Source organism: Pelodiscus sinensis, chromosome 30 (assembly GCF_052426305.1).
Source record: "Pelodiscus sinensis isolate ZL-2025 chromosome 30, ASM5242630v1, whole genome shotgun sequence".
NCBI classification, from domain to species: Eukaryota; Metazoa; Chordata; order Testudines; family Trionychidae; genus Pelodiscus; species Pelodiscus sinensis.
Window position 1 is genome coordinate 3,029,394 of NC_143081.1, and position 23,384 is coordinate 3,052,777.

The 23,384-nt window shown below is 58.6% G+C and overlaps 2 protein-coding genes across 2 annotated transcripts; both read left to right on the forward strand.

The window, feature by feature from the left end:
* Positions 1-440: 440 nt before the first annotated feature.
* LOC112547190 (uncharacterized) lies at positions 441-15,177 on the forward strand. Its single transcript, XM_089774174.1, has 8 exons — positions 441-578; positions 830-965; positions 2,126-2,398; positions 2,701-2,852; positions 12,049-12,183; positions 12,936-13,081; positions 13,818-14,212; positions 14,413-15,177. The coding sequence occupies exons 1-8, from the start codon at positions 481-483 to the stop codon at positions 14,560-14,562; spliced, it is 1,485 nt and encodes a 494-aa protein (XP_089630300.1). The 5' UTR covers positions 441-480; the 3' UTR covers positions 14,563-15,177.
* A 1,255-nt stretch (positions 15,178-16,432) lies between these two features.
* Positions 16,433-22,908, forward strand: LOC142821352 (uncharacterized). The gene is made up of 8 exons (XM_089774175.1): positions 16,433-16,464; positions 17,990-18,090; positions 19,091-19,219; positions 19,419-19,464; positions 20,073-20,204; positions 20,955-21,090; positions 21,745-21,990; positions 22,190-22,908. Exons 1-8 carry the CDS (start codon positions 16,433-16,435, stop codon positions 22,823-22,825), a joined length of 1,458 nt encoding a protein of 485 aa, XP_089630301.1. The 3' UTR covers positions 22,826-22,908.
* The last annotated feature ends 476 nt before the right edge of the window (positions 22,909-23,384 follow it).

The window sequence follows — 23,384 nt, forward strand, 5'->3', positions numbered from 1 at the left end:
AGGGCACCCTGGGGTCGGATTCATTCAGTCAAAGCCACTTCCCCTGGCACCGGTATTTCGGTGAGTCGGGCGAGGAGCAGCCCGGCCTGGTCCCTGCCGGCGGGTGGAGAAGCAGCCATAGAAGCCACCTCTGTGCCCTGCCGGGGACGGGCTGGACCAGCCTGGGATGACGTTGGCCCACAGAGCAGTGAACACGATGACAATTGCTGCCCCACAACTGCTGTGTTGGGCACCGATTCCCCACCCAGCCACTTCAGAACTCTAGATGGACCCTCCAGCTTCTTAGGGGGCCCAGTGTGGGGCAGAGCAGGGGGCAGGGATCAGGCATCAAGGGGGTGGGATGAGACTGTGCGAGTCCCCCTTTGAAATGGGGAGCTCAGTCCCTGTCCAAGGAGGTGCTGGGATCCTTCGAATGGAGCTGATGTCCCCCCAGGTGAGATCATCGGGGGACGGGAAGCCCAGCCGCACTCCAGGCCCTACATGGCCTATCTGTATATACGAGGGGCAAATGAGAAAATCTGCGGCGGGTTCCTGGTGGCGGAGGATTTTGTGCTGACGGCCGCTCACTGCCAGGGAGAGTAAGTGCCTCTGGGCTGGGATGTGCGCGTGGGTGGTTATAGAGAAGCCAGGAGCTCCGGTGCCGGTGAGGGGCTCAGGGAAGGGTCGGGGGTGGCCAGGCTGTGGGAGCAGAGCCCAGGGGTCTGACCTGCTCAAGGGGCGTTGGTGAGTTTCAAGGACCTGACATCACTGGGCAGGGTACTGGCTGGCACCACCTGCAGGCAAAACACGCTGACCCAAATACTCCACGTGTTACCGTCGACTTTTACAGAGAGGTCACTGTGTACCTGGGAGCCCACAACGTCCACCAGCCAGAGGACACAAGACAAGAAATCACTGTGCAGCTCCAGACACCCCATGAAAATTACAACAAGGCTAACCTACACAATGACATCATGTTGCTCCAGGTACCACTCCCATCCCCCACCCCCAGTGACCTCACACTGCTGCAGGTACCTCCCCCATCCCCTCCCCCACCCCCAGTGACCTCACACTGCTGCAGGTACCACCCCATCCCATCCCCCACCCCCAGTAACCTCACACTGCTGCAGGTACCGCCCCCATCCCATCCCCCGCCCCCAGTGACCTCACACTGCTGCAGGTACCGCCCCCATCCCATCCCCCACCCCCAGTGACCTCACACTGCTGCAGGTACCACCCCATCCCATCCCTCACCCCCAGTGACCTCACACTGCTGCAGGTACCGCCCCCATCCCATCCCCCACCCCCAGTGATCTCACACTGCTGCAGGTACCACCCCCATCCCATCCCCCACCCCCAGTGACCTCACACTGCTGCAGGTACCGCCCCCATCCCATCCCCCACCCCCAGTGATCTCACACTGCTGCAGGTACCACCCCCATCCCATCCCCCACCCCCAGTGACCTCACACTGCTGCAGGTACCACCCCCATCCCATCCCCCACCCCCAGTGATCTCACACTGCTGCAGGTACCACCCCCATCCCATCCCCCACCCCCAGTGACCTCACGCTGCTGCAGGTACCACCCCCATCCCATCCCTCACCCCCAGTGACCTCACACTGCTGCAGGTACCGCCCCCATCCCATCCCCCGCCCCCAGTGACCTCACACTGCTGCAGGTACCACCCCCATCCCATCCCCCGCCCCCAGTGACCTCACACTGCTGCAGGTACTGTCCCATCCCATCCCCCACCTCCAGTGACCTCACACTGCTGCAGGTACCACCCCCATCTCATCCCCCACCCCCAGTGACCTCACACTGCTGCAGGTACCGCCCCCATGGCATCCCCCACCCCCAGTGACCTCACACTGCTGCAGGTACCGCCCCCATGGCATCCCCCACCTCCAGTGACCTCACACTGCTGCAGGTACCACCCCCATCCCATCCCCCACCCCCAGTGACCTCACACTGCTGCAGGTACCGCCCCATCCCATCCCCCACCCCCAGTGACCTCACACTGCTGCAGGTACCGCCCCATCCCATTATCCCACCCCCAGTGACCTCACATTGCTGCAACCATTGATCTTATTGCATGCCCGTGGCCCGTCTGACTCTGACATTCCAATCTTCCTTGTGCTCTCTCAGCTGAAGTCCAATGCGGAGCTGAACAGCTGGGTTGAGATAGTGAAGCTGCCGAATGTGAAAGAGAAAGTGCAGCCTTACACCGTGTGCAGCATCGCTGGCTGGGGCTTCACCAGCACAGAGAGTTCCTTCTACCCAGACACGCTCCAGGAGGTGGAGGTGCAGGTGATGCCGGATGCCGCATGTCCGAGGAAACCTGTTTGGCTCTATGGTCACTACAACCCCAAGACCATGATGTGTGTGGGGAACCCCTCCTACTGCAGGGACTCTGCCCAGGTAAGTCCCCTGCCTGCTTCTGGGTGTCTTCATGAATCTGTGTGATGAGTGAGGTGTTGGTAGGTGGCAGGTCGAGTGGTGACCAGGCCGTGCCCGGTGCTGGAGAGGTGAAGGGGAACACGTCTACTCTTCTTTTGGGGAGCTGCAGGAACCAGCTTGACCGGGAACGGGGTGAGTTGCTGAGCCTGGGACTCGAGGTGTAAGCAGAGCCAGGGAAGACATCAGGGGTGTCACGGGGCCGGGTATCAGCGGGGACTGACTCCTGGGGCTATTTTCCATCTGTGGCTTGTTCTGTTTCACAGGGCGACTCCGGGGGGCCCCTGGTGTGTGATGACACAGCCCAGGGCATCGTCTCCTGGGGGCCTTGCAAAGCTCCCGGCGTCTACACGAAAATCTCCGCCTTCCTCCCCTGGATAAACGACACAATGAGGAGGCTGCGGGACAGACCCCGGCTGTGAATTCCTGCCTAGGCTGGAGCTGCGCCGCTTGTTTGCTTTGGAAGTGCCCGGATGTGGGGCAGCATTCCAGGGGGCTGAGTCCACTCCCCTAAGCTGACCGATCTCCCCCCGTCATTGGTCCACTCAGGCAGCCCTCAGCCTATGAGCATCCAGGCAGGAGCTGAGGGGGTTTAGGAGCCCAGTTCCTGTTGGGAAATCCCAATTCTTTGCTTGCCTTTTCACAGGAACACAGCCGGTCCATGGCCCCTGGGGGACTGCTCACCAGCCTGGCCCTGGAGTAGACCCGCCGGATCAGGGCTCTCCCCCATCTCAGCCGGTTGATGAGATTTCTGGCTGATCCTCGCCATCCCCGGCCCTGCTGGGCCACATTAAACCTGCCACCACTGTGCTCACTGGGCCTTCTAGAGCAATTCCTGCGTCCGAACCGCTCCTGCCTAGCTGCTCCCAGCCTGCTGCATTTCATTTCCTGCTTTGTAAGCAGCCTGAATAAAAATGAAGTTACAATCTAGGACTGAGCGATTTACCCAATCTGCAAAATCCAGACCAGCTGCTCCCCGGCTGGGGGAGACGCCTTTTCACATCCCCATCAAGCCATCTATTTCCCGCTATCCCCATCGATCTACTCTGTGCCCAGTGAGCTACATCTCCAGATGAGTGGTTCTCATGGGGTGGTCCCTGGACTACCAGTGGCCTGCGGCTCGAGCTAATCCCCCTGCCCCCTGTGCTATGATGGACTTCCCCTGCTGCTCCCATTGGCTGGCATTGCAACCAATGGGAGCAGCAAGAGTCCATACTGGGATTCACGAGGTTACAGCGCCAGGTAGCGCCAGCCAAGTTCAGACTCTGCACCCCAAACCCCCCTCACTACTCCCACCCTGCCAAATCCCATGTCCCCAGCTTGCTCCTGCTCCAGGGCTGGCAAAAGATCACAAGAGCCTCAGCTGGATCTCTGTCTGCCTTGCCCTGCTCAGCACTGAGTGAAGCCACCCTAAAATACACTCAATCACAAGGAATGGGGAATACCATGACTGCTTCCTGTCTGCGATCATTTGGAGAAATAACAGGCTGGGTTGTGGGAACCTGGGGGAGGCAGGTGGGGAGAGCACAAAGTTTCCTCCCATCACCAGAGGCACTGGCACCTAGAGGGACCCATCAGCTGTTCAGAACATCTGGTGGTTCTCTCTGGGAAGGGCGGGGGGCAAAGATGCTCCCCATCCCCAGACCAATCAACGTCTGTGAGGAGGGAATTATAGACAGGTCCTGACTCCGCCCCTTCCCCCTGAGGCCCCACCTCTTCCAGAGCAGCCCAGGGCAACTTCAAAAATGTCTAAACATTTCTAAAGTGGCTTCCAATCAAAAATGATTGCCCACCTCTGCCCTGACCCATGAGTGTCAAGGCAGAGAACCTAGGGGAGTTAGGAGCTGGGTTGCACCCTAGCTTCCGTTGGGAAATTCCAATCCTTTGGCTGCCTCATTGCTAGGGAAACTGCTGGATCATGTCCCAGAGGCTACTGGACACGAGCCCATCAGACCCGGCGGCGTGCGGCTGTCTCCCAAGTCAGTCGACTAAGTGACGTTTATGGCAGATCCTCACCATTCCTGCCCTGTTGGGCCACTTTAAACCCACCTCCTGCTCTGTGCTCGCTGGGCCGTTCTCACGGTTAGTTCCTGGAGGGGGCGGGCAGCACCCGATCCACACAGCCCTGTGTCCAGTGCCAGCCAGGCCATCTGACAGTGACCTGAACAACAGCCATGGTGAGCAATTGCAGATCCATCCCCGGGGCTGATCCTACATAGAATCATAGAGGTGGCAGAGACGTCAGGAGTCATCAAAGTCCCGCCCCTTGTCCACAGCAGGACCAACCCAACTCAATCGACTCAGCCAGGGATTGGTCAAGCTGGGACTTGAAAACCTCAAGGGATTTCATCACTTCCCTAGGGAACCCAGTCCAGCGCTTCCCCATCTGCCTGGTGAAATAGTTTTTCCTGATATCCAACCTAGATCTCCCAGTATAACCTGAGCCCATTGCTCTTTCTTCTGCCATCCGCCCCCACTGAGAACAGCCTCTCTCCAGCCTCTGTGGAACCCCCCCTTCTGGAAGTTGCATGTGACTGAGGAGGGTGTGAAGGCTATGACTAATATAGGCTTAAAAGAGAACTAGATCAATTCATGGAGGTTAAGTTCATTGATGGCTATTAGCCAGGATGGGTAAGGAATGGGGTCCCTGGACTCTGTTTATCTGAGGCTGCAGATGGATGACAGGGGAGAGATATCTGGATGACTTCTGGTTCTGTTTCCTCCCTCTGTGGCATCTGGCATTTGCCCCTGTCAGCAGAGAGGATACTGGTTTGGATGGACCTTTCGTCTGACCTCGTCTGGCCGCTCTCATGTTGGGTCCAAAGTCCAGTGCACCAGCTTTGACTCATTAACTCCCAGCTCCATGTCACCTGGTTTTAACAAGCGTGATTTCAGCCTGGTCCTTAGATTATATCAAAGTCTTTTTTTAGATCAGACTAATCTAATGTCTGTGTCGGGTTCCTTGATTCTTTCACATGATAAGAAAGCCGAGGAGCTTCCAACTAAATTCCTTTACGCTAAACCAAAACTGAAACTCACTCCTGTTAAGTGGCTGTAAGATATTTAGGAACAAACCAGCTTTTTTCATTCCCTTGGCTGTATGCCCAGCAGAGGTAAAGATCCAAAAACTCCCTCCCTTCTATTATTCATACCGTTAAACTTAAGGAGCTACACAAAGCAAAACTGAAGCTCACGGCTGTTCTGCTGAGATCCCAGAAACCATCCACGAAGGGGAATTCTCTGTCTGTGTTCTAACGTGGGGAACAAGGAGCAGGAGTTTATTGAATCTTTATTGGGCTAATCCTGCCCCACAGAAGAAGGGATTTTCCTTTACTGAACTTTGTGTGTGGTGAGACACAGCAGCCTGGGGAGCACCCCCCAGAGGGTGACCTGGGGTGAGTACTGGGGAGCACGGGGAGCAGTGGGGTGAGGCTGGGAATGGGGCTGGATTGTGGAGCAGGGGCTCCGCGAGGAGGTCTGCCCCCTCGGAGGCCACAACGGACCTGCAGAGACCCAGTGCAGTCCTGGCCAAAAGAACTCCAAAGCTGCCCTCTGGAGCTTGGCTAGGACCTCCGGGGCCGGGCGCAGGGTGTTGAGCCGGTGCCAGAGCATGGACAGGACCAGCTGATTTAGCACCAGCGCTCTCCCGCGAAGGGAGAGACACCGGAGCAGTCCCGTCCATCTCCGCAGCCGCTCACCCACCCTGGCCTCCAAACCTTGCCAGTTTTCCCCCAGGGTGCATACACCGCCCACTCCAAACACACCCAGTCCTGGACGCAGCCAGGCCAGCGGGAGGGGAACTCCAGGATGGGTGCACTAATCTGCTGCCAATCAAACATCAGTTCTGATCCTCCCCTGCCCCAGTCGCCAACCCCGCTGCATTTCGCTCAGCTCCCCTGCCCTTCTGCCTGCCCCATTGCTAGCCAGTAATAGTCAAGTTGCAAAAGATTTGCGTATTGACGTATCCACCCAGAGCTTTCCCCTCCAGAGCAGTATCTAGACCTGCCCAGGACAGGAGGGGACGGATCTTGTGGTCTGGGTTCAGTGATGTCATGCACAGTGAGGATCTGGGGGTGCGGGTGGCACCTGAACTCCAGGAGGCGGGAGGTTTCCCTGGGGCTGGGATGGGAACAATGGTTACGCAGAGGAGAAAAGCAACTTGTGCCATGACTTGTCCTGACTCCTGAGGCCGCTACATCTGGAAAACTGGGGAGGGGTTTGAAGCAATTCTAGCTGTAATCAGATCTAAGCTTCCAATTCGCATCCACCCATCCGGGCATGCATCCGTCCATCCCTGTACCTCTATCTATCCTATCCCACAAAGGATGCTTCTCAGAGTTCATGCAGGCTGTGACTGAAAACCAGGGCCAGTTCATGGACATCTAAGTGGGGTGATCAGGGAAGGTGTGTGACACAGGTGTGTTCTGTAACTCGCACGTGTTTCAGAAGCTGCACCCAGGGACTTTCCTCCTGACTGCACCAGCAAGGTGGGGGCCATGGACATGCCCAATGCCGGGTGGAGGAAGCAGCCCATCCCCTACAGCCATGGCTCGTGAAGCCCTAACCGGCCACTTCAACCCCTCTCAAGCGGTATTGAATGCCAGGCTGAACCGGCCCCAAATAGTTGTTGAGGGCACCTTTGGCTGCCTGACAGTGCGGTTCAGAGGCTTCCTCACTTGCCTGGACTTCAGGGAGCACAACCTCCCATGTGTGATGGCTACGTGCTGGGTCCTGCACAACATGTGTGAATGGAAGGGGGAGGCCTTCCTGCTTGGGTAGAGTCTGAGCACAAAGGCAGGGCCTATGAGCAGCTGCACACAACGGCCATCGGGCAGGCCCATCAGGGGGCCAGGCGCATCCAGGAGGCCCTGAGGGAGAGCTTCTCCCCGGGGGACCAGTGACACTCTCCAATGTCCTCTCGGGGCTTCTGCTTCACCCCTCACTGCCGTCCCTCCCCTTACGCCTCCCTTGCCCCTGCCCCCCTTTTCTGAAGAAAAAAGAAAAGGCACTTTTGTTCTGAAAACATTTTTGCTACGGGGTTAAAGAAACTGGGGTGAGGCTGGGGAAAGAACGCGAGAGAGGGGAGTAGAGAGGGTGGAAGAACGAGGGTGTTGAGAACCATGCAGGAAGGAGCTGGAAGGGAGAGGAAGGGGGAGGAGAGGCTCTGGGTTGGGGCTGGGAGGGATGCCGGGCTCTATGGATCCCACCACCATGCGTGCGGGGGCCTCGGCGGGACGGGGAGGGGGTGGAGGGAGAAGCAGGAGAGGGAGAGGTAACGGGAGGAGGAACAACAACTGGTGCAGTGCTCAGAGTACCCCCAGGTGCTGTCGCTGGGACTCGGCCACAGAGGTGAAGGCCATTGATGGCTATTAGCCAGGCTGGGTAAGAAATAGGGTCCCTAGACTGTTTGTCAGAGTGTGGAGATGGATGACAGGAGAGGGATCACGTGATGATTTCCTGCTCTGTTCACTCCCTCTGGGGCAACTGGCGTTCGTGTGTCAGAAGCCCCCTGAGAGGGACCCGTCTGACCTTTCAGCCTGTCTCCTTGGACACCCCAAAGTCACAACCCACCCAGTGACTCCTGCCTCCACCACGGCCCCAGGTCCCCTGGTCCCCTGGCTCCGTGTTCCATCTCTTCAACTTAGTCCCAAATGGACTTTTGCTAAGTTTAGCTTCTGGCTGTTGGGTCTCGTCCTGCCTTAGCCCATGAGGGTGAAGAGACACCTGCCCTCAGAAAGTCCCTCCCCCTGGAGGTCCCTACAGGCCAGTGCTGAGCCCCGGTTTTGCCCACAGTCATCTCGGGAGTTGTCCAACATACATCATGCCTAACATGCTAGTAACAACTCGGTCAATTCCGGTACTGGACAGTGAATTTGAAAGCATCTGTCTGAACACCCCCCCCTGGATTCTTTCGCATTTTCCCACAAAATCCCTTTCTTGGATGGCAACATTGGGTAGAAGGTCCCAAGTTTCATTTATATTAAAATTTACTATTTGGTCCACAAATTAGGTCGAACGTTCAAAGCACCAGTTTTGCCTCATTAACTGCCAGCTCCATGTCATCTGGTTTTAACCAGCATGATTTCAGCCTGGGCCTTAGACTATATCAAAGTCTTTTTTTAGATCAGACTAATCTACTCTCTATGTCTGGTTTCCTTGCATCTTTCCCATAATAAGAAAATCGAGCAGTTTACAACTAATTTCCTTTATACTAAAGGAAAACTGAAACTCACTGCTGTTAAGGGGCTGTAAGATATTTAGAAAAAACAGCGTTTATCATCGGCTGGTCTGTATGCCCAGCAGTGGTAAAGATCCAAAAACTCCCCCCCCCCCCCGCTCTTTTCTTATGCATACCGTTAAACGTAAGTAATTACACAAAGCAAAACTGAAACTCACTGCTGTTCTCATGGGCTCCCAGAAACCCTTCCCGAAGGGGAATTCACGTTAGAACAGAGACAGAGGGGAACAAGGAGCAGGAGTTTATTGAATCTTTCTTGGGCTGATCCTACCATGCTGAAGCAGGGATTTTCCTTTACTGAGCTTTGTGTGTGGTGAGACACGGCAGCCTGGGGAGCACCCCCCTGAGCGTGAGCTGGGGTGAGTACTGGGGGGCATGGGGAGCAGTGGGGTGAGGCTGGGCATGGAAGCACCTACTCATGGGAAGAGCGTGGACACAAGGGGTGGGAGGATGAGAGGCTGGAAATGCAGGGAGGGAGTTTTGGGGGGCACCAGGATGGGTGGAGAGACAGTGGCACTAGGGGGAGGCCGAGGTGGATTGCAATGCAGTGGGACCCTGGGCCAGAGCAAGTACCCCCCCATTGCTTCTTCCTGGAGTCCCCAGAAATTCTACCAGGGGGTGGGGTCAAGGCACAGGGAGGGCCCCTCTCTGCTGGGTGCCTCTGGGACTCAGACGGGGCTCTGAGTGTGTGCTCCACACTCCCACCCTGCTCCTAAGCAGGAGCCTGGGTGGCTGGAGTGGGTTTGGGCACAGGGGAGCCCCAATTGCCAGGTGCTGCTGGGTATAGTTGCTGGACAATCCACCCTCGGGAGAGGGGGGAGGTGGCGAGGGGCTTTGCTTGGCTCAGAGGGGGAGGAAGCAGAGAGCAGGTTGGGGGGTGGCAGAGAAGAGGGGGTAGAGTTGCAGGAAAACTACATGTGTTAGTAGATGGGGCAGACGGGCGGGGGAGGGTGATGCTAGCCCAGGCAGCAGGCCGGGAGGAGGGGCGGGGATAGTGTCTTGGGCAGGGAGGGACACAGAGTTTCGGGGGGGTCCATAGCTCAGTCTGTCTTGGGGCATTTCCAGATTCCCAGCCCACGGTCCAGACAGTTACCATGGAGAATGTATTTGGCAGCCACCTCTCTGCCCTGGGAGCCTGGGCTAGGAGCTGGAACCTGATGAGGAATCCAGGTGAGTGATGCCCCCTTCTCATGTCCGGTATCTGCACCACCAGCTGGGCGGCTTCTGTTCCCCACACTCTGGGGGAATGTCTGTCCTGGGCTTTGTGGCCCGGCACTAGGAACCCAAAACCAGTTCTCCGTCCCCTTCTTGCTGCTCTGAGACACGACCTGGTTAGGAAGGGGGGAACGGAGCCAAGCCTGCGCCCGCGTTCTCCACCAATAGGATGCTGGTGCTGGAGATGCGCCTGGCACCAGGTGTGCTGGGCCCCAGGCAGGTCCCTCATGCTCAGGTGAGGTTGCCCCATCCCGGAGGGACTTGCCCATGGGGCTCTTTCCTCCAAGGAGATATTGTCTCCCCCCTCCCCACTCCACCAGCCAGCCTGTAGCCAGCCATGCAGCGGGAGAGCTAGGAGTGGACATTTCAGCGGGTGGCTAATGATGAGATGACAGAGGGGAGGGGGCAGAGAGGATCCTTCTACCTGACCCGCCCTAGCCCACCTTTATTGCTCAGCAGGCACCAGAAGATGAAGCCACGCAGGCTGAGGGGAGCCCCCCAGGGCTGGGGGGAGCCCTACAGGGACTTGGTCTCCACCCACCCCTCCAGAGTAACCAGTGTTCAACCAAAACACGTGGCTCGTACATGTTAGAGCAGCCGGGGAAGCCGCTCCCATATTCTGGGAACCATGGCCAATGGGAGCTGCAGGGGTGCAGCTAGTGGGGAACTGAGGTGCAGCCTACCGGCCCCCAAATCTGAGTCCTACCCTCGGCCCTAACCTCCTGCCCCAGCTCTGATCCCCCTCCTGCCTTCTGAACTCCTGCGTTTCAGTCCTGGTTCCTCTCCTAAACTCCTGATCCTCAGCTTCATCCTAGTCAGAGCCTTCCCTCCCACAAACACCAGGCCCCCCACCATGTGTCCCCTTCCCACCCTCTGAACCCCTCGATCCCAGCCCATAGCACCTTGTTACACCCCAAAATCCACATTCCCGGTTGGCACTCCCAGCCAGAGCCTTCCACTCCTGCCTGGGTGCTGGGCAGGTCTGGGTCAATGGACTGTTAGTGACCCCACCACCCAGCTGACCACACCTCTCTGCCCTGCTGGCACCTCGGTGGATTGTGGTTTTAGAGGAGCTTTCTGGGGAGATTCAGCCAGGCCCTTTTTAAACATTTCCCGGCCGTGCTGCTGATCCGTTCTCCTGACTCTCTGAACACGCCCAGCGAGAAGGCAGCATCCCGATGGATACGCAGCTCCCTGTGTGGTGGAGAGCTGGGGAAGAAGGACAGCAGAAGAGCCCAGCAGAGAAGGACCCAGTGGCACCAAAGATCTTCAGAAAAGCTACCTCTGCTCCCATTTGGGTGGGGCTGGGTGCTAGGAGGTGGGCCTTTGCCCTCCCAGGTTCTCCTGTGTCGAAAACCTGCCCCCCACCTGTCGTCAGCCTGATGCTGAGGTTTCTGAGGGTCCCTGCTAGCTCTGATTGGCCCACAACTGGAGAGCTTGCTGCTGGCTCTATCAATCCCCCAGGGCTCAGACACAAAGCCTGCTGATTTCCCTAGGTACTGATGCTGATCCTGGACCTGATGCAGAGACTCGCCAGCGTTTGGGCTGGTGAGTATGCACGGAAAGCGGGGAACTCTCTGGGCTGGCTACAAATCCCGGCTCCTCCCCAGAGTCAGAGGCTTCTGCCGGGATGATGGCTGTTTCCCAGGACTCCGCTACAGGATGGTGTGGAAGTGGGGGTGAGGGAACTTGCAATGCAGGATCCCTGTTTCAGGAGACTGGCAGTGGGCAGCCCCCCTGAGCATGGGGACACAGCTTGCTTTTCCTGTTCCCCTGACTACCAGGGAGAAAGGGGAAAGGGGCAGATTTCCAGAGCCAGGGGAGGGGCAGAGAAGCCCTCGCTGAGCGGGAGATAAAGTCCTCCTGGCCCAATGTGGCATGAGGGGGACACACAAGGCCACAAAATCAGGACAATGTTTAGATCTCGCTGGGGGCTTTTGACATCACTTCCCCCCCTGCAAGCTCAAAGCTGTACATTCAGTCCTAAGCCCCATGGGGGACCTGGTGTGGGGCAGAGAGGAGCAGGGGGTGGGGATCCAGGCCCAGGAATCCCCCTGGGGGAACATCATGATGAGGGGGTGGTGAGATGAGGCGGTGGAGCTCCTGTACAGATGGGACCCTGTATATGAACCTGGTCTCCCCCTGAATGTGGGATCACTAGGAGGTGTGAAGCGCGGCCCCACTCCCGACCCTACATGGCCTGTCTGGAACGACCACGTGGAGCCAGTTACACGCGCTGCGGCGGGTTCCTGGTGTCGGAGAACTTTGTGCTGACGGCGGCTCACTGCCAGGATGAGTAAGTGCCTCCGGGCTGGGATATGGGGCAGGTGGGATCAGCGGGAGAGACGTTGCTGGGAGTTTTAGTGCTTGTGTGAGGGTCGGGGAAGGGCGTGGCCAGGCTGGGGGAGCAGAGCCCAGGTGTCTGACTTACTCTGGGGTTGTTGGTGAGTCTCTAGGGGCTTCTGCAACCCACGGCCCAGCCCCAGCACATGGTTAATCAATGGGGCTGCAGGCAGGGAGCCAAGCTGCGGTCTGGCCCCTTACCCAGCGTGGGGCAGAGAGGGTCACAGCCCCAGGGCAGCTCTACAGGGCACTGGGCTGGGGGCTGGGTATGGACCCGTGTGTGTGTCTCTCCCAGCTGGATCCAGAGACGCAGGGGTACTGAGACCCAGGGGCCATGGGGCAGCGGGGAGGGAAGCTCAGGGCAGCAGCACAAGGGGCTGGTGCTGAGAGAAGTTGGGATCCCAACCGCACTGGGCAGGGGCTTTGTGCTTCTGCTGCCCCCCAAAGAGAAAAATTCCTCATGCCTCCTCCCCCCTCCTGAGCCAGCCAGAGCCAGGCCCTGCCCAGGCCACAGCTCACACAGCCCCCAAGAGGCATAAATCTTCCTCCATGTCAGAGGTTGAGTCTGAGATCTCGGCCTGAGGTCCCCAGGCTGCCCTGTGCCCCCCACGTCGCTGTGCAAGAGCGGGAACCTCGTGTGCTCATCCCCCTCGGCACGTCCCATCCTGCCCCCAACGGCCCATGCATCGCTCTTGGCCTTCACAGCGAGATCACCGTCATCCTTGGAGCCCACAACTTCAGTCGAAAGGAAGCGAGCCAACAACGCATCCGCGTGCGCCGACAGATCCCCCACCCGCAGTACAACAGGAAGACCTTAAAAAATGACATCATGTTGCTGCAGGTACCACCCCGTCCCATCCCCCATCCCCAGTGACCTCACACTGCTGCAGCTACCACCCCATCCCATCCCCCACCCCCAGTGACCTCACACTGCTGCAGGTACCACCCCCATCCCATCCCCCACCTCCAGTGACCTCACACTGCTGCAGGTACCACCCCATCCCATCCCCCACCCCCAGTGACCTCACACTGCTGCAGGTACCGCCCCCATCCCATCCCCCACCCCCCGTGACCTCACACTGCTGCAGGTACCGCCCCCATCCCATCCCCCACCCCCAGTGACCTCACACTGCTGCAGGTACCACCCCATCCCATCCCCCACCCCCAGTGACCTCACACTGCTGCAGGTACCACCCCCATCCCATCCCCCGTCCCCAGTGACCTCACACTGCTGCAGGTACCACCCCATCCCATCCCATCCCCCACCCCCAGTGACCTCACACTGCTGCAGGTACCGCCCCCATCCCATCCCCCACCCCAGTGACCTCACACTGCTGCAGGTACCACCCCCATCCCATCCCCCACCCCCAGTGACCTCACACTGCTGCAGGTACCACACCATCCCATCCCCCACCCCCAGTGACCTCACACTGCTGCAGGTACCACCCCATCCCATCCCCCACCCCCAGTGACCTCACACTGCTGCAGGTACCCCCCCCATCCCATCCCTCCACCCCAGTGACCTCACACTGCTGTAGGTACCGCCCCCATCCCATCCCCCACCCCAGTGACCTCACACTGCTGCAGGTACCACCCCGATACCATCCATCTTCCATAGTGTGTTCTTTATCCCATCTAGAAGCAAATGTCTTTGGGAGGTTTTGCTGGGGGTGATGTTCATCCCTTTTCCCTTCAGTGCAACCCTGAGATTGATGTTCACCCTTCCTGTGCGACAGCTGGAGAAGCCTGCAGAGCTCAATGGATTTGTGAAAACCATCCCCCTGCCTGAGACTGGTGAAAGGGTGGAGCCCGGGACAGCGTGCAGTGTGGCCGGCTGGGGCCTCACTTTTGCTGCTGCCAACGTGCTGCAGGAGGTGGACATGGAGGTTGTGGAGGATGGCAAGTGCTTGAAGTACGATTACTATGACCGGGCGACCATGCTGTGTGCGGAGCACCCACAGAAATGCGGAGATATTGTACCGGTAAGTCTGCTCCTGGCTTGAAGGTCTTGTTGCATCTCCGCTCTGAGGCAGTGTGTCAGTGATCGGGCTGAGACAAGCAGGCTGGGCTTGTGAGGGGGCCAAGGAGGGGCTGGGGGGAATCGTGGTGTCCCGGATCCTGTCTGCAGCGGGGAAACGACTCACTGAGCCGTTTTCCATCCATGTCCTGGTTTGTTCTGCAGGGCGACTCCGGCGGCCCCCTGGTGTGCGATGGAAAAGCCCAGGGCATCGTCTCCCGGCTATCCATCGCTGGGAAAATCCCTGGCATGTACACCAGAGTCTCCGCTTTTATCAGTTGGATCCAGGATGAAATGAGTCAGCTTCAGGCCTGAGTCCCCCCAGGGGTCACTGCACAGCCCGGCTTTGCCTCACTCCTGTGCCTTGGAGAGGGCCAGGTGTCAGGCTTCATCGGCAATGGAGCTCAATGCCCCACATCCCAGCCTGAGTTTCCTCCCCCTTGCAAGCTGCAGTCCCCTCCCCCAGCCACTCTTCTGTTCTGGTCATGCCCAGCGCATCAGGAGACTAAAGATCCAGGTTCAGGGCCGGGTTCTGCCCCTTGGCTAGGGAGCAGTTGGACCATGTTCGTGAGGAGCCAAACCCTGGTGTGGACCCGGCAGGTTGCTGCTCTCCCCGGTGTGAGCCGGGCGAGTTACGGATTGTGTGAGATCCTTCCCGTAATGTCCACCTGCACATCCCTACTGGAACCGCCCCCGGCCCTGCCCTCTCTGGGCCTTCCCTCCATGCTGGCCCCTGGAGCATCCACCGCTCACTCCAAACACACCCGGTCCAGGACGCAGCCAGTCCAGCTGGAGAGAACTCTGGGACATCTGTTCTGATCTGCTGCCGCTCAAACATCAGCCCTGATCCTCTACTGCCCCAGTCCCCTGCCCGGCTGCATTTCGCTCAGCTCCCTTGCTCTGCTACTTACTCCACAGCCAGCCAGTAATAAAGGCAAGTTGCAAAAGATCCAACTTTGCCCACCAGAGCAGCGGCTGGACCTGCCCATGCCAGGAGCGGACAGGGAGGCTGGGCTGGTGGTTAATGCTCTTGGGTGGGTGCTAAGACTCCTGGGTTCAGTGATGTTATCCACAGTGAGGATCTGTGGGTGTAGGTGGGACCTGAACCCCTCGAAGTGGGAGGTTTCCCCATTGGCTGGAAGGGGCACGGAAGTTACTCAGAGGAGAAAAGGAAATTGTGCCGTGACTTGTCCTTAGTCCTGAGGCCTCTGCGTCTGGAAAAATGGGGAGGGGTTTGAAGAAGTTCTAGCTGCAGCCAGATCTAATCTTCCAATTCCCACCCACCCGTCCGTCCATGCATCCTTCCATGCCTAAGCCTCTATCTACCCTATCTCACAAGGAATGCTTCTTGGTGGTCTTGCAGGCCGTGACTGACCACCAGGGCCAGTTCATGAACATCTCAGTAGGGTGGTTGGGGAAGGTGTGTGTCACAGGTGTGATCTGTAACTCATGCATGTTCCAGAAGCTGCACCTGGGGACTTTCTTCCCTGATGGCACCAGCAGGTTGCAGTTCGTGAACATGCCCATCTGCCGGGTGGAGGAAGCGGCCCATCCCCTACAGCCGTGGCTCATGAAGCCCTACACCGGCCACCTCATCCCCTCTTGAGCAGTGTTCAATGCCAGGCTGAGCCGGACACACATAGTTGTTGAACGCACCTTTGGACGCTTAAAGGCGCAGTTCAGATGCCTCCTCACCTGCCTGGACTTCAGGGAGCACAACCTCCCGTGTGTGATGGCTACGTGCTGGGTATTGCACAACATGTGTGAAGGCCTTCCTGCCAGGGTAGAGGCTGAGCACAAAGGCAGGGCCTATGAGCAGGTGCTAGGTGCATCCAGGTGGCCCTGAGGGAGAGCTTCTCCCCGGGGTACCAGTGATTCTCTCCCCGTCCTCTGGGGGCTTCAGCTTCACCCCTCACTGCCGACCCAGCCCTTATGCCTCCCCTCCCACCGCCCTCTTTTCTTGATGAAAAAAGAAAGGGCACTTTTCTTCTGAAAACCTTCTGCATTTTTACTGTGGGGTCAACAAAACTGAGGCGAGGCTGGGAGAAGGGAGGAGAGAGGGTGGAAGAAGGAGGGTGCTGAGAACCTTGAGGGAGGGAGGAAGGAGCTGGAAGGGAGAGGAAGGGGGAGGAGAGGCTCAGGGTTGGGTCTGGGAGGGGCGCTGGACTCTGTGGATCCCACCACCATGGCTGTGGAAGCCTCGGCAGGATGCGGAGGGTGAGGAGGGAGAAGCGGGAGGGGGAGAGGGAGTGGGAGGAGGAGCGACAGCTGGAGAGGGAGCAGATTTTGGAGGGGGAGGAGGCAGCACGCTCTGCACAAGGGAGGGGAGATCAGTGCACAGGGAGGGGCCCTGCATAAGCAGCTCCCCCCAGCTCTCCCACCGCAGCCGGAGCTCCTCCTGGCCCCAGCCCTGCAGGGTTTGGTGCAGCACTCAGAGTACCCCCAGGTGCTGTCGCTGGGACTTGGCCATGGGACGCGGGGGCCCTAGGAAATGTGGGGTGCGGCAGGCCATCCCAGCTGGTCCAGTCCCGCTCCCTCCGACAGCTGGTCCATCTGTACAGAATACAGAGAGACGGTCAGTCGTCCCAGGGGACACGGTGCCCGAAGCCCAGCCCCATTCAGCGTCCAAGCTCATGGGACACACCTCCTTGTGCATAGCACTGTCCATTAACCTGGTATTTGTATTCAGATGCCAGCTTCATTTTCAGTTTCGATGAGCCTAGACCACATCCCTTTCTCGGAAAAGGGGTGTCGTTTAGACAGACTGTCGCTGTGTCTCCTATTCCCACCTGGTACAAAGTCCTGTCTCTCCGGCTAGTCCCTCTCAAACATCACAGCTGTGGAATAAGCGGCTGGGGCTGTTCTGCTGGGCTCACGGAAACCCTCCCCTAAGGGGAACTCACGTTAGAACAGAGACAGCTGGGAACAAGGAGCAGGAGTTTATTAAAACTTTACTGGGCTGTTCCTGCCCCACGGAAGAAGGGATTTTCCTTTACTGAACTTTGTGTGTGGTGAGACACGGCAGCCTGGGGAGCACCCCCCTGAGCGTGACCTGGGGTGAGTACTGGGGGGCACGGGGAGCAGTGGGGTGAGGCTGGGAATGGGGGAACCTACTCATGGGAAGAGCATGGACACAAGGGGTGGGGAGATAAGAGGCTGGAAATGCAGGGAGGGAGTTTTGGGGGGCACCAGGATGGGAGGACAGAGAGTGGCACTAGGAGGAGGCAGAAGTGGTTTGCAGTGCAGTGGGACCCTGGGCTGGAGCAAGTGGGGTCCCCTCCACTTCCTTTCTGCCTGGAGTCCCCAGAAATTCTGCCAGGGAGTGGGGTCAGGGCACAGGGGCCGGCCCCTCTCTGCTGGGTGCCTCTGGTTCTCAGAGGAGATCTGGATGAGCCCTCCACACACCCTGGTCCCAACCATGAGCAGGGGTGGCTGGAGTGGTTTGGGGAACAGGGGAGCCCCAATTGCCAAGTGCTGCTGGGGATTAGTGCCGGTGGCCAAATGGAAAATCCACCATTGTGGGAGGGGGACGTGGCAAGGGGCTTTGCTTTGCTCAGAGAGGGAGGAAACAGAGAGCAGGCTGGGGGGGCAGAGAGGAGGGGGCAGTGTTGCAAGACGGCCACATGGGTTACTGGATGGAGCAGACTGGTGGGGGAAGGGCGATGCTACCCCAGGGAGCAGGCAGATGAGACACAAAGTTTTGGGGGGCTCCATAGCTCAGTCTGTCTTGGGGCATTTCCAGATTCCCCGCCCAGAGCCAGGCTGTTACCACAGTGATAGCAGTGGGCCTCATCGCTGCCTTGGGAGTCGGGGCCCTGGGCTGGTACCTGATGAGGAAGTCAGGTGAGTGATGCCCCCTTCTTGTGTCTGGTATCTGCACTGCCTATGGCTCCACCAGCTGGGCGGCTCCTGTTCCCCACCCTCTGGGGGAATGTCTGCCCTGGGCTTTGTGGCCCGGCACTAGGAACCCCAAACCAGTTCCCCATCCCCTGCTCACTGCTCTGAGACACGACTGGCTTAGGAAGGGGGGAACTGAACCAAGGCAGCGCCCGCGTTCTCCACTAATAGGATGCTGGCGCTGAAGATGCTCCTGGCACCAAGTGTGCAGGCTCCAGGCAGGTCCCTCATGCTCAGGTGAGGATGCCCCATCCCAGAGGGACTTTCCCATGGGGCTCTTTCCTCCAAGGAGATATTGTCTTCTGGCCCCCCACTCCCTCCAGCCAGGCAGTAGCCAGCCATGCAGCGGCGGAGCTAGGAGAGGAAATTTGGGCAGGTGGTTAATGCTGCGGTGTCAGAGGGGAGGGGGCAGACAGGATCCCCCTACCTGACCTTTTCTAGTCCACCCTTATTGCTCAGCAGGCACCAGAAATGAAGCCACGTAAGCTGAGGGGAGCACCCATGGGCTGGGGGGAGCCCTAATGGGGCTTGATCTCCACCCTTCCCTCGAGAGTGAACAGTTCTCCGGTGTTCGACCAAAACATGTGGCCAGCCTCACCCCAGTCAGAGCCATCCCTCCCACAAACACGAGGCCCCCCCACCCCACCCCCACTTCCTACCCTCTGAACCCCTCAATCCCAGCCCAGAGCACCTTGCTACACCCCAATTCCTCCTTCCCAGTTTGCACCCCCAGCCACAGCCCTTAACCCCTGCGCGGGTGCTGGGCCGATCTGGATTAATGGAGTGATACTAACCCCACCACCCAGCCACCCACACCTCTCTCCTGCTGGCACCTCGGTGGGTTGTGGTTTTAGGGGCGTGTTGAGAGGAGATTCGGTCAGGCCCTTAATAAACATTTCCCGGCCGTGCTGCTGATTGGTTCTCCTGACTCTCCGGACATGCCCAGTGAAGAGGCGGCGTCCCAGTAGAGACGCACCCCCCTGTCCGGAGGAGAGTCGGGGAGGAGGGACAGCAGAGACACAGCCGCAGAGCCCAGCAGAGAAGGACCCAGCGGCACCAAAGATCTTCAGAAAAGGTACCTCTGCTCCCATTTGGGTGGGGAAGCGTGGTGAGGGGGGCCTTTGCCCAACCAGGCTCTCCTGTGTCTAAATCCTGGCCCTCACCTGTCAGCAGCCTGATGCTGAGGTTTCTGAGGGTCCCTACAAGGTCTGATTGGCCCATCACCAGAGATTTTGCTCCTGGCTCTATAAATCCCTTTGTGCTGATTTCCCTAGATACTGATGCTGGTCCTGGTCGTGATGCTGCTAAGCGCCGGGGCCGGTGAGTACGCAGGGACGGGGTCCCATGGGGATCTTAGAGGGGAGCTCTCCGGGCTGACTGCACATCCCGGCACTTGCCCATTGTGAGAGGCTTCTGCCGGGATGATGGCTGGTTCCCCGGACCCAGCTAGGGGATGGTGCGGAGTTGCGGGTGAGGGAACCTGCAATGGAGGAGCCCTGTTTCTGGAGAGGGAGGGCAGCCCCCGCGCATATGAGGACACACCTTGCTTTTCCTGTTCCCATGACCACCAGGGAGAAAGGGGAAAGCGGCAGATTTCCAGAGCCAGGGGAGAGGCACAGAAGCTGTCGCTGAGCTGGAGATAAAGTCCTCCTGGCCTAGTATGGCATGAGGTGAACACCCAAGGCCACGAATTCAGGACAATGTTTAGCTCTCACTTCTGCCCCCTGCAAGATCACAGCTGTATATCCAATTCTCAGCCCAATAGGGGGCCCTGTGTGGGGCAGAGTGAAGCAGGGGGCAGGGATCCAGGCCCAGGGATCCTGAAGGGAGAGCATCATGCTAGGGGGCATGAGGTGAGGCTGTGCAGCTCCCATAGGGATGGGACCTTGTGTATGAACCTGGTCTCCCCCTGAATATGGGATTACTAGGAGGTGTAAAGCCCGGCCCCACTCCCGGCCCTACATGGCCTATCTGGAAATAAAACGTGGAGAATACCGTTACTGCAGCGGGTTCCTGGTGGCGGAGAACTTTGTGCTGACGGCTGCTCACTGCCAGGAAGGGTAAGTGCCTCTGGGCTGGGCCCTGGGGGTGGGTGGGATGAGCGTGAGAGGGGGAGCCAGGAGCTCTAGTGCTGGTGTATGGGGCAGGGGGTGGCCAGGCTGGGGGAGCAGAGCCCAAGGATCTCACATGCTCACGGGGTTTCAGCGAGTCTCTAGGGGCCAGTGCAACTCACGGCCCAGCCCCAGCGCTGGGTAAATCAATAGGGCTGTGGGCAGTGAACTCAGCTGGGGTCTGGCCCCTTGCTCAGCATGGGGCAGGGAGGGTACACACCCCCAGGGCAGCTCTGCAGCACGCTGGGCTGGGGCCTGGGCATGGACCCATCGGTGTGGATCTGGCAGGGAGATACACAGAGTGCAGGGGGACTGAGACCCAGTGGCTATGGGGACAACGGGGAGAGAAGCTCAGGGCAGCAGCACAAGGGGCTGATGCTGAGAGAAGTTGGGATCCCACCCCACTGGGCAGGGGCTTTGTGCTTCTGCTGCCCCCCGAAGAGAAACACTCCTGGCACCCCTCCCCCCTCCTGAGCCAGCCAGACCCAGGCTGTGCCCAGACAGGAGCTCATATGGCTCTCAAGTGGCATGGATCTTCCTCCATGTCAGAGCTTGAGTCTGAGATCTCGGTCTGAGAACCCCCAGGATGCCCTGTAACCCCCACGTCGCTGTGCAAGAATAGGGACCTCATGTGCTCATCCCCCAACGCACGTCCAATCCTGCCCCCAACGGCCCATGCATAGCTCTTGATTTTTACAGCAAGATCACGGTCGTCCTTGGAGCTCACAATGTCACAAAACAGGAAAAGAGCCAACAACGTATCTGCGTGCGTCGGAAGATTCCCCACCCGCAGTACAACAGGGATACCTTAAACAATGATATCATGCTGCTGGAGGTACCACCCCATCCCATCCCCCCACCCCCAGTGACCTCACACTGCTGCAGGTACCACCCCCATCCCATCCCCCACCCCCAGTGACCTCACACTGCTGCAGGTACCACCCCCATCCCATCCCCCACTCCCAGTGACCTCACACTGCTGCAGGTACCACCCCATCCCATCCCCCACTCCCAGTGACCTCACACTGCTGCAGGTACCACCCCCATCCCATCCCCCACCCCCAGTGACCTCACACTGCTGCAGGTACCACCCCATCCCATCCCCCCACCCCCAGTGACCTCACACTGCTGCAGGTACCGCCCCCATCCCATCCCCCACCCCCAGTGACCTCACACTGCTGCAGGTACCGCCCCCATCCCATCCCCCACCCCCAGTGACCTCACACTGCTGCAGGTACCGCCCCCATCCCATCCCCCACCCCCAGTGACCTCACACTGCTGCAGGTACCACCCCATCCCATCCCCCACTCCCAGTGACCTCACACTGCTGCAGGTATCACCCCCATCCCATCCCCCCGACCCGCATGTTCTTTATCCCTTCAACATGCTTGAGAAGAAATGTCTTTTGTAGGTTTTGCTGGGGGTGATGTTCATCCCTTTTCCCTTTAGTGGAACCCTGAGATTCATGTTCACCCTTCTCGTGTGACAGCTGGAGAAGCCTGCCGAACTGAATGACCATGTAAAAACCATCCCCCTGCCTGAGCCCGGTGAAAGGGTGGAGCCCGGGACAGCGTGCAGTGTCGCTGGCTGGGGTCGCACTATTGCTGCGGCCAACGTGCTGCAGGAGGTGGATGTGGAGGTGCTGGAGGATGACAATTGTTTGAAGTATGATTACTACGACCCAGCGACCATGCTGAGTGCGAGGCACCCACAGAACTGCGGAGATACTGCAAAGGTAAGTCTGCCCCTGGCTTGAAGTGTTTAGTGCATCACCACTCCGAGGGAGTGTGTCAGTGATTGGGCTAAGACAAGTGGGCTGGGCTTGTGAGGGGCCAAGGAGGGACTGGGTGGCATCGGGGTGTCACTGAGCCAGTCAGAAGTGGAGAAACAACTCCCTGAGCCGTTTTCCATCTGTGGTCTGGTTTGCTCTGCAGGGCGACTCCGGCGGCCCCCTGATGTGCGATGGAAAAGCCCAGGGCATCGTCTCCCGGGTATCAATAGATGGGATTACCCCTGGCACGTACATGAGAGTCTCCGCCTTCATCGGTTGGATCCGGAATCAAATGGGTTGGCCGCAGCCTGAGCGTTCCCAGGGGTCACTGCACAGCCCGGCTCTGCCTCGCTCCTGTGCCTTGGATACTCCCAGACATCAGGCCTGCTTGTTAGAGGGGCTGAATGCCCCACAGCCCAGCTTGAGTTTCCCCGCTCTTGCAAGCTGCAGTCCCCTCCCACAGCTATTCTTCTATTCTTGTCACACCGAACCCATTAGCACTGAGGCAGGAGACTTAAGATCCAGGTACAGGGCAGCCCCTTGGCTAGGGAATGGCTGGGTTGTTGCTCTTCCCAGTGTGAGGGCCGGCTTATGGGAGATCCTTCCCGTAACATCCACCTGCATATCCCTGCTGGAGACACCCCTGGCCCTGCCCTCTGTGGGCCTTCCCCACCCGCTGGCCCCCTGGAGCATCCACCACCCCTACCAAACACACCCGGTCCCAGAGGCAGCCAACCCGGCAGGAGGGGAACTCCGGGATGAGTGTGCTGATCTGCTGCCCATCAAACATCAGTTCTGATCTTCTGCTGCCCAGCTCCCCTGCCCTACTGCATATCACTCAGTTCCCCAGCCCTGTTCTCTGCTCCATAGTTAGCTCGTAATAAAGTCAAGTTGCAAAAGATTCGGGTCCTGACACATTCACACAAGACATCTGGGTTCAGTGATGTCATGCACAGTGAGGATCTGGGGGTGGGAGTGGGACCTGAATCCCTTGAGGTGGGAGGTTTCACCGGGGCTGGGACGGGCACAAAGGTCACTCAGAGGAGAGAAGCAACTGGTGCCGTTGCTTGTCCTGACTCGTGAGGCCACTACGGCTGGAAAATTGGGGACGGGTTTGAAGCAGTTCTAGCTGCAACCAGGTCTAATCTTCCAATTCCCACCTACCCATCCGTCCATGCATCCATCCCTGTACCTCTATCTACCCTGTCTCACAACGGATGCTTCTTGGTGGTCTTGCAGGCTGTGACTGACCACCGGGTCCAGTTCACGAACATCTAAGTAGGGTGGTCGGGGAAGGCGTGTGACACAGGTGTGATCCGTTACTCTTGCGTGTTCCAGAAGCTGCACCCAGGGACTTT

Coding starts and splice junctions, on each gene's coding strand:
- LOC112547190 (XM_089774174.1), top strand. CDS start 481: ATGGCCTATCTGTATATACGAGGGGCAAATGAGAAAATCTGCGGCGGG. Junction 2,853..12,048: donor CTGCGGGACAGACCCCGGCT/GTGAATTCCTGC, acceptor TGGGATCACTAG/GAGGTGTGAAGCGCGGCCCC. Junction 14,213..14,412: donor AATGCGGAGATATTGTACCG/GTAAGTCTGCTC, acceptor TTTGTTCTGCAG/GGCGACTCCGGCGGCCCCCT.
- LOC142821352 (XM_089774175.1), top strand. CDS start 16,433: ATGGCTGTGGAAGCCTCGGCAGGATGCGGAGG. Junction 16,465..17,989: donor GCCTCGGCAGGATGCGGAGG/GTGAGGAGGGAG, acceptor GGGCATTTCCAG/ATTCCCCGCCCAGAGCCAGG. Junction 19,220..19,418: donor ACCAAAGATCTTCAGAAAAG/GTACCTCTGCTC, acceptor TGATTTCCCTAG/ATACTGATGCTGGTCCTGGT.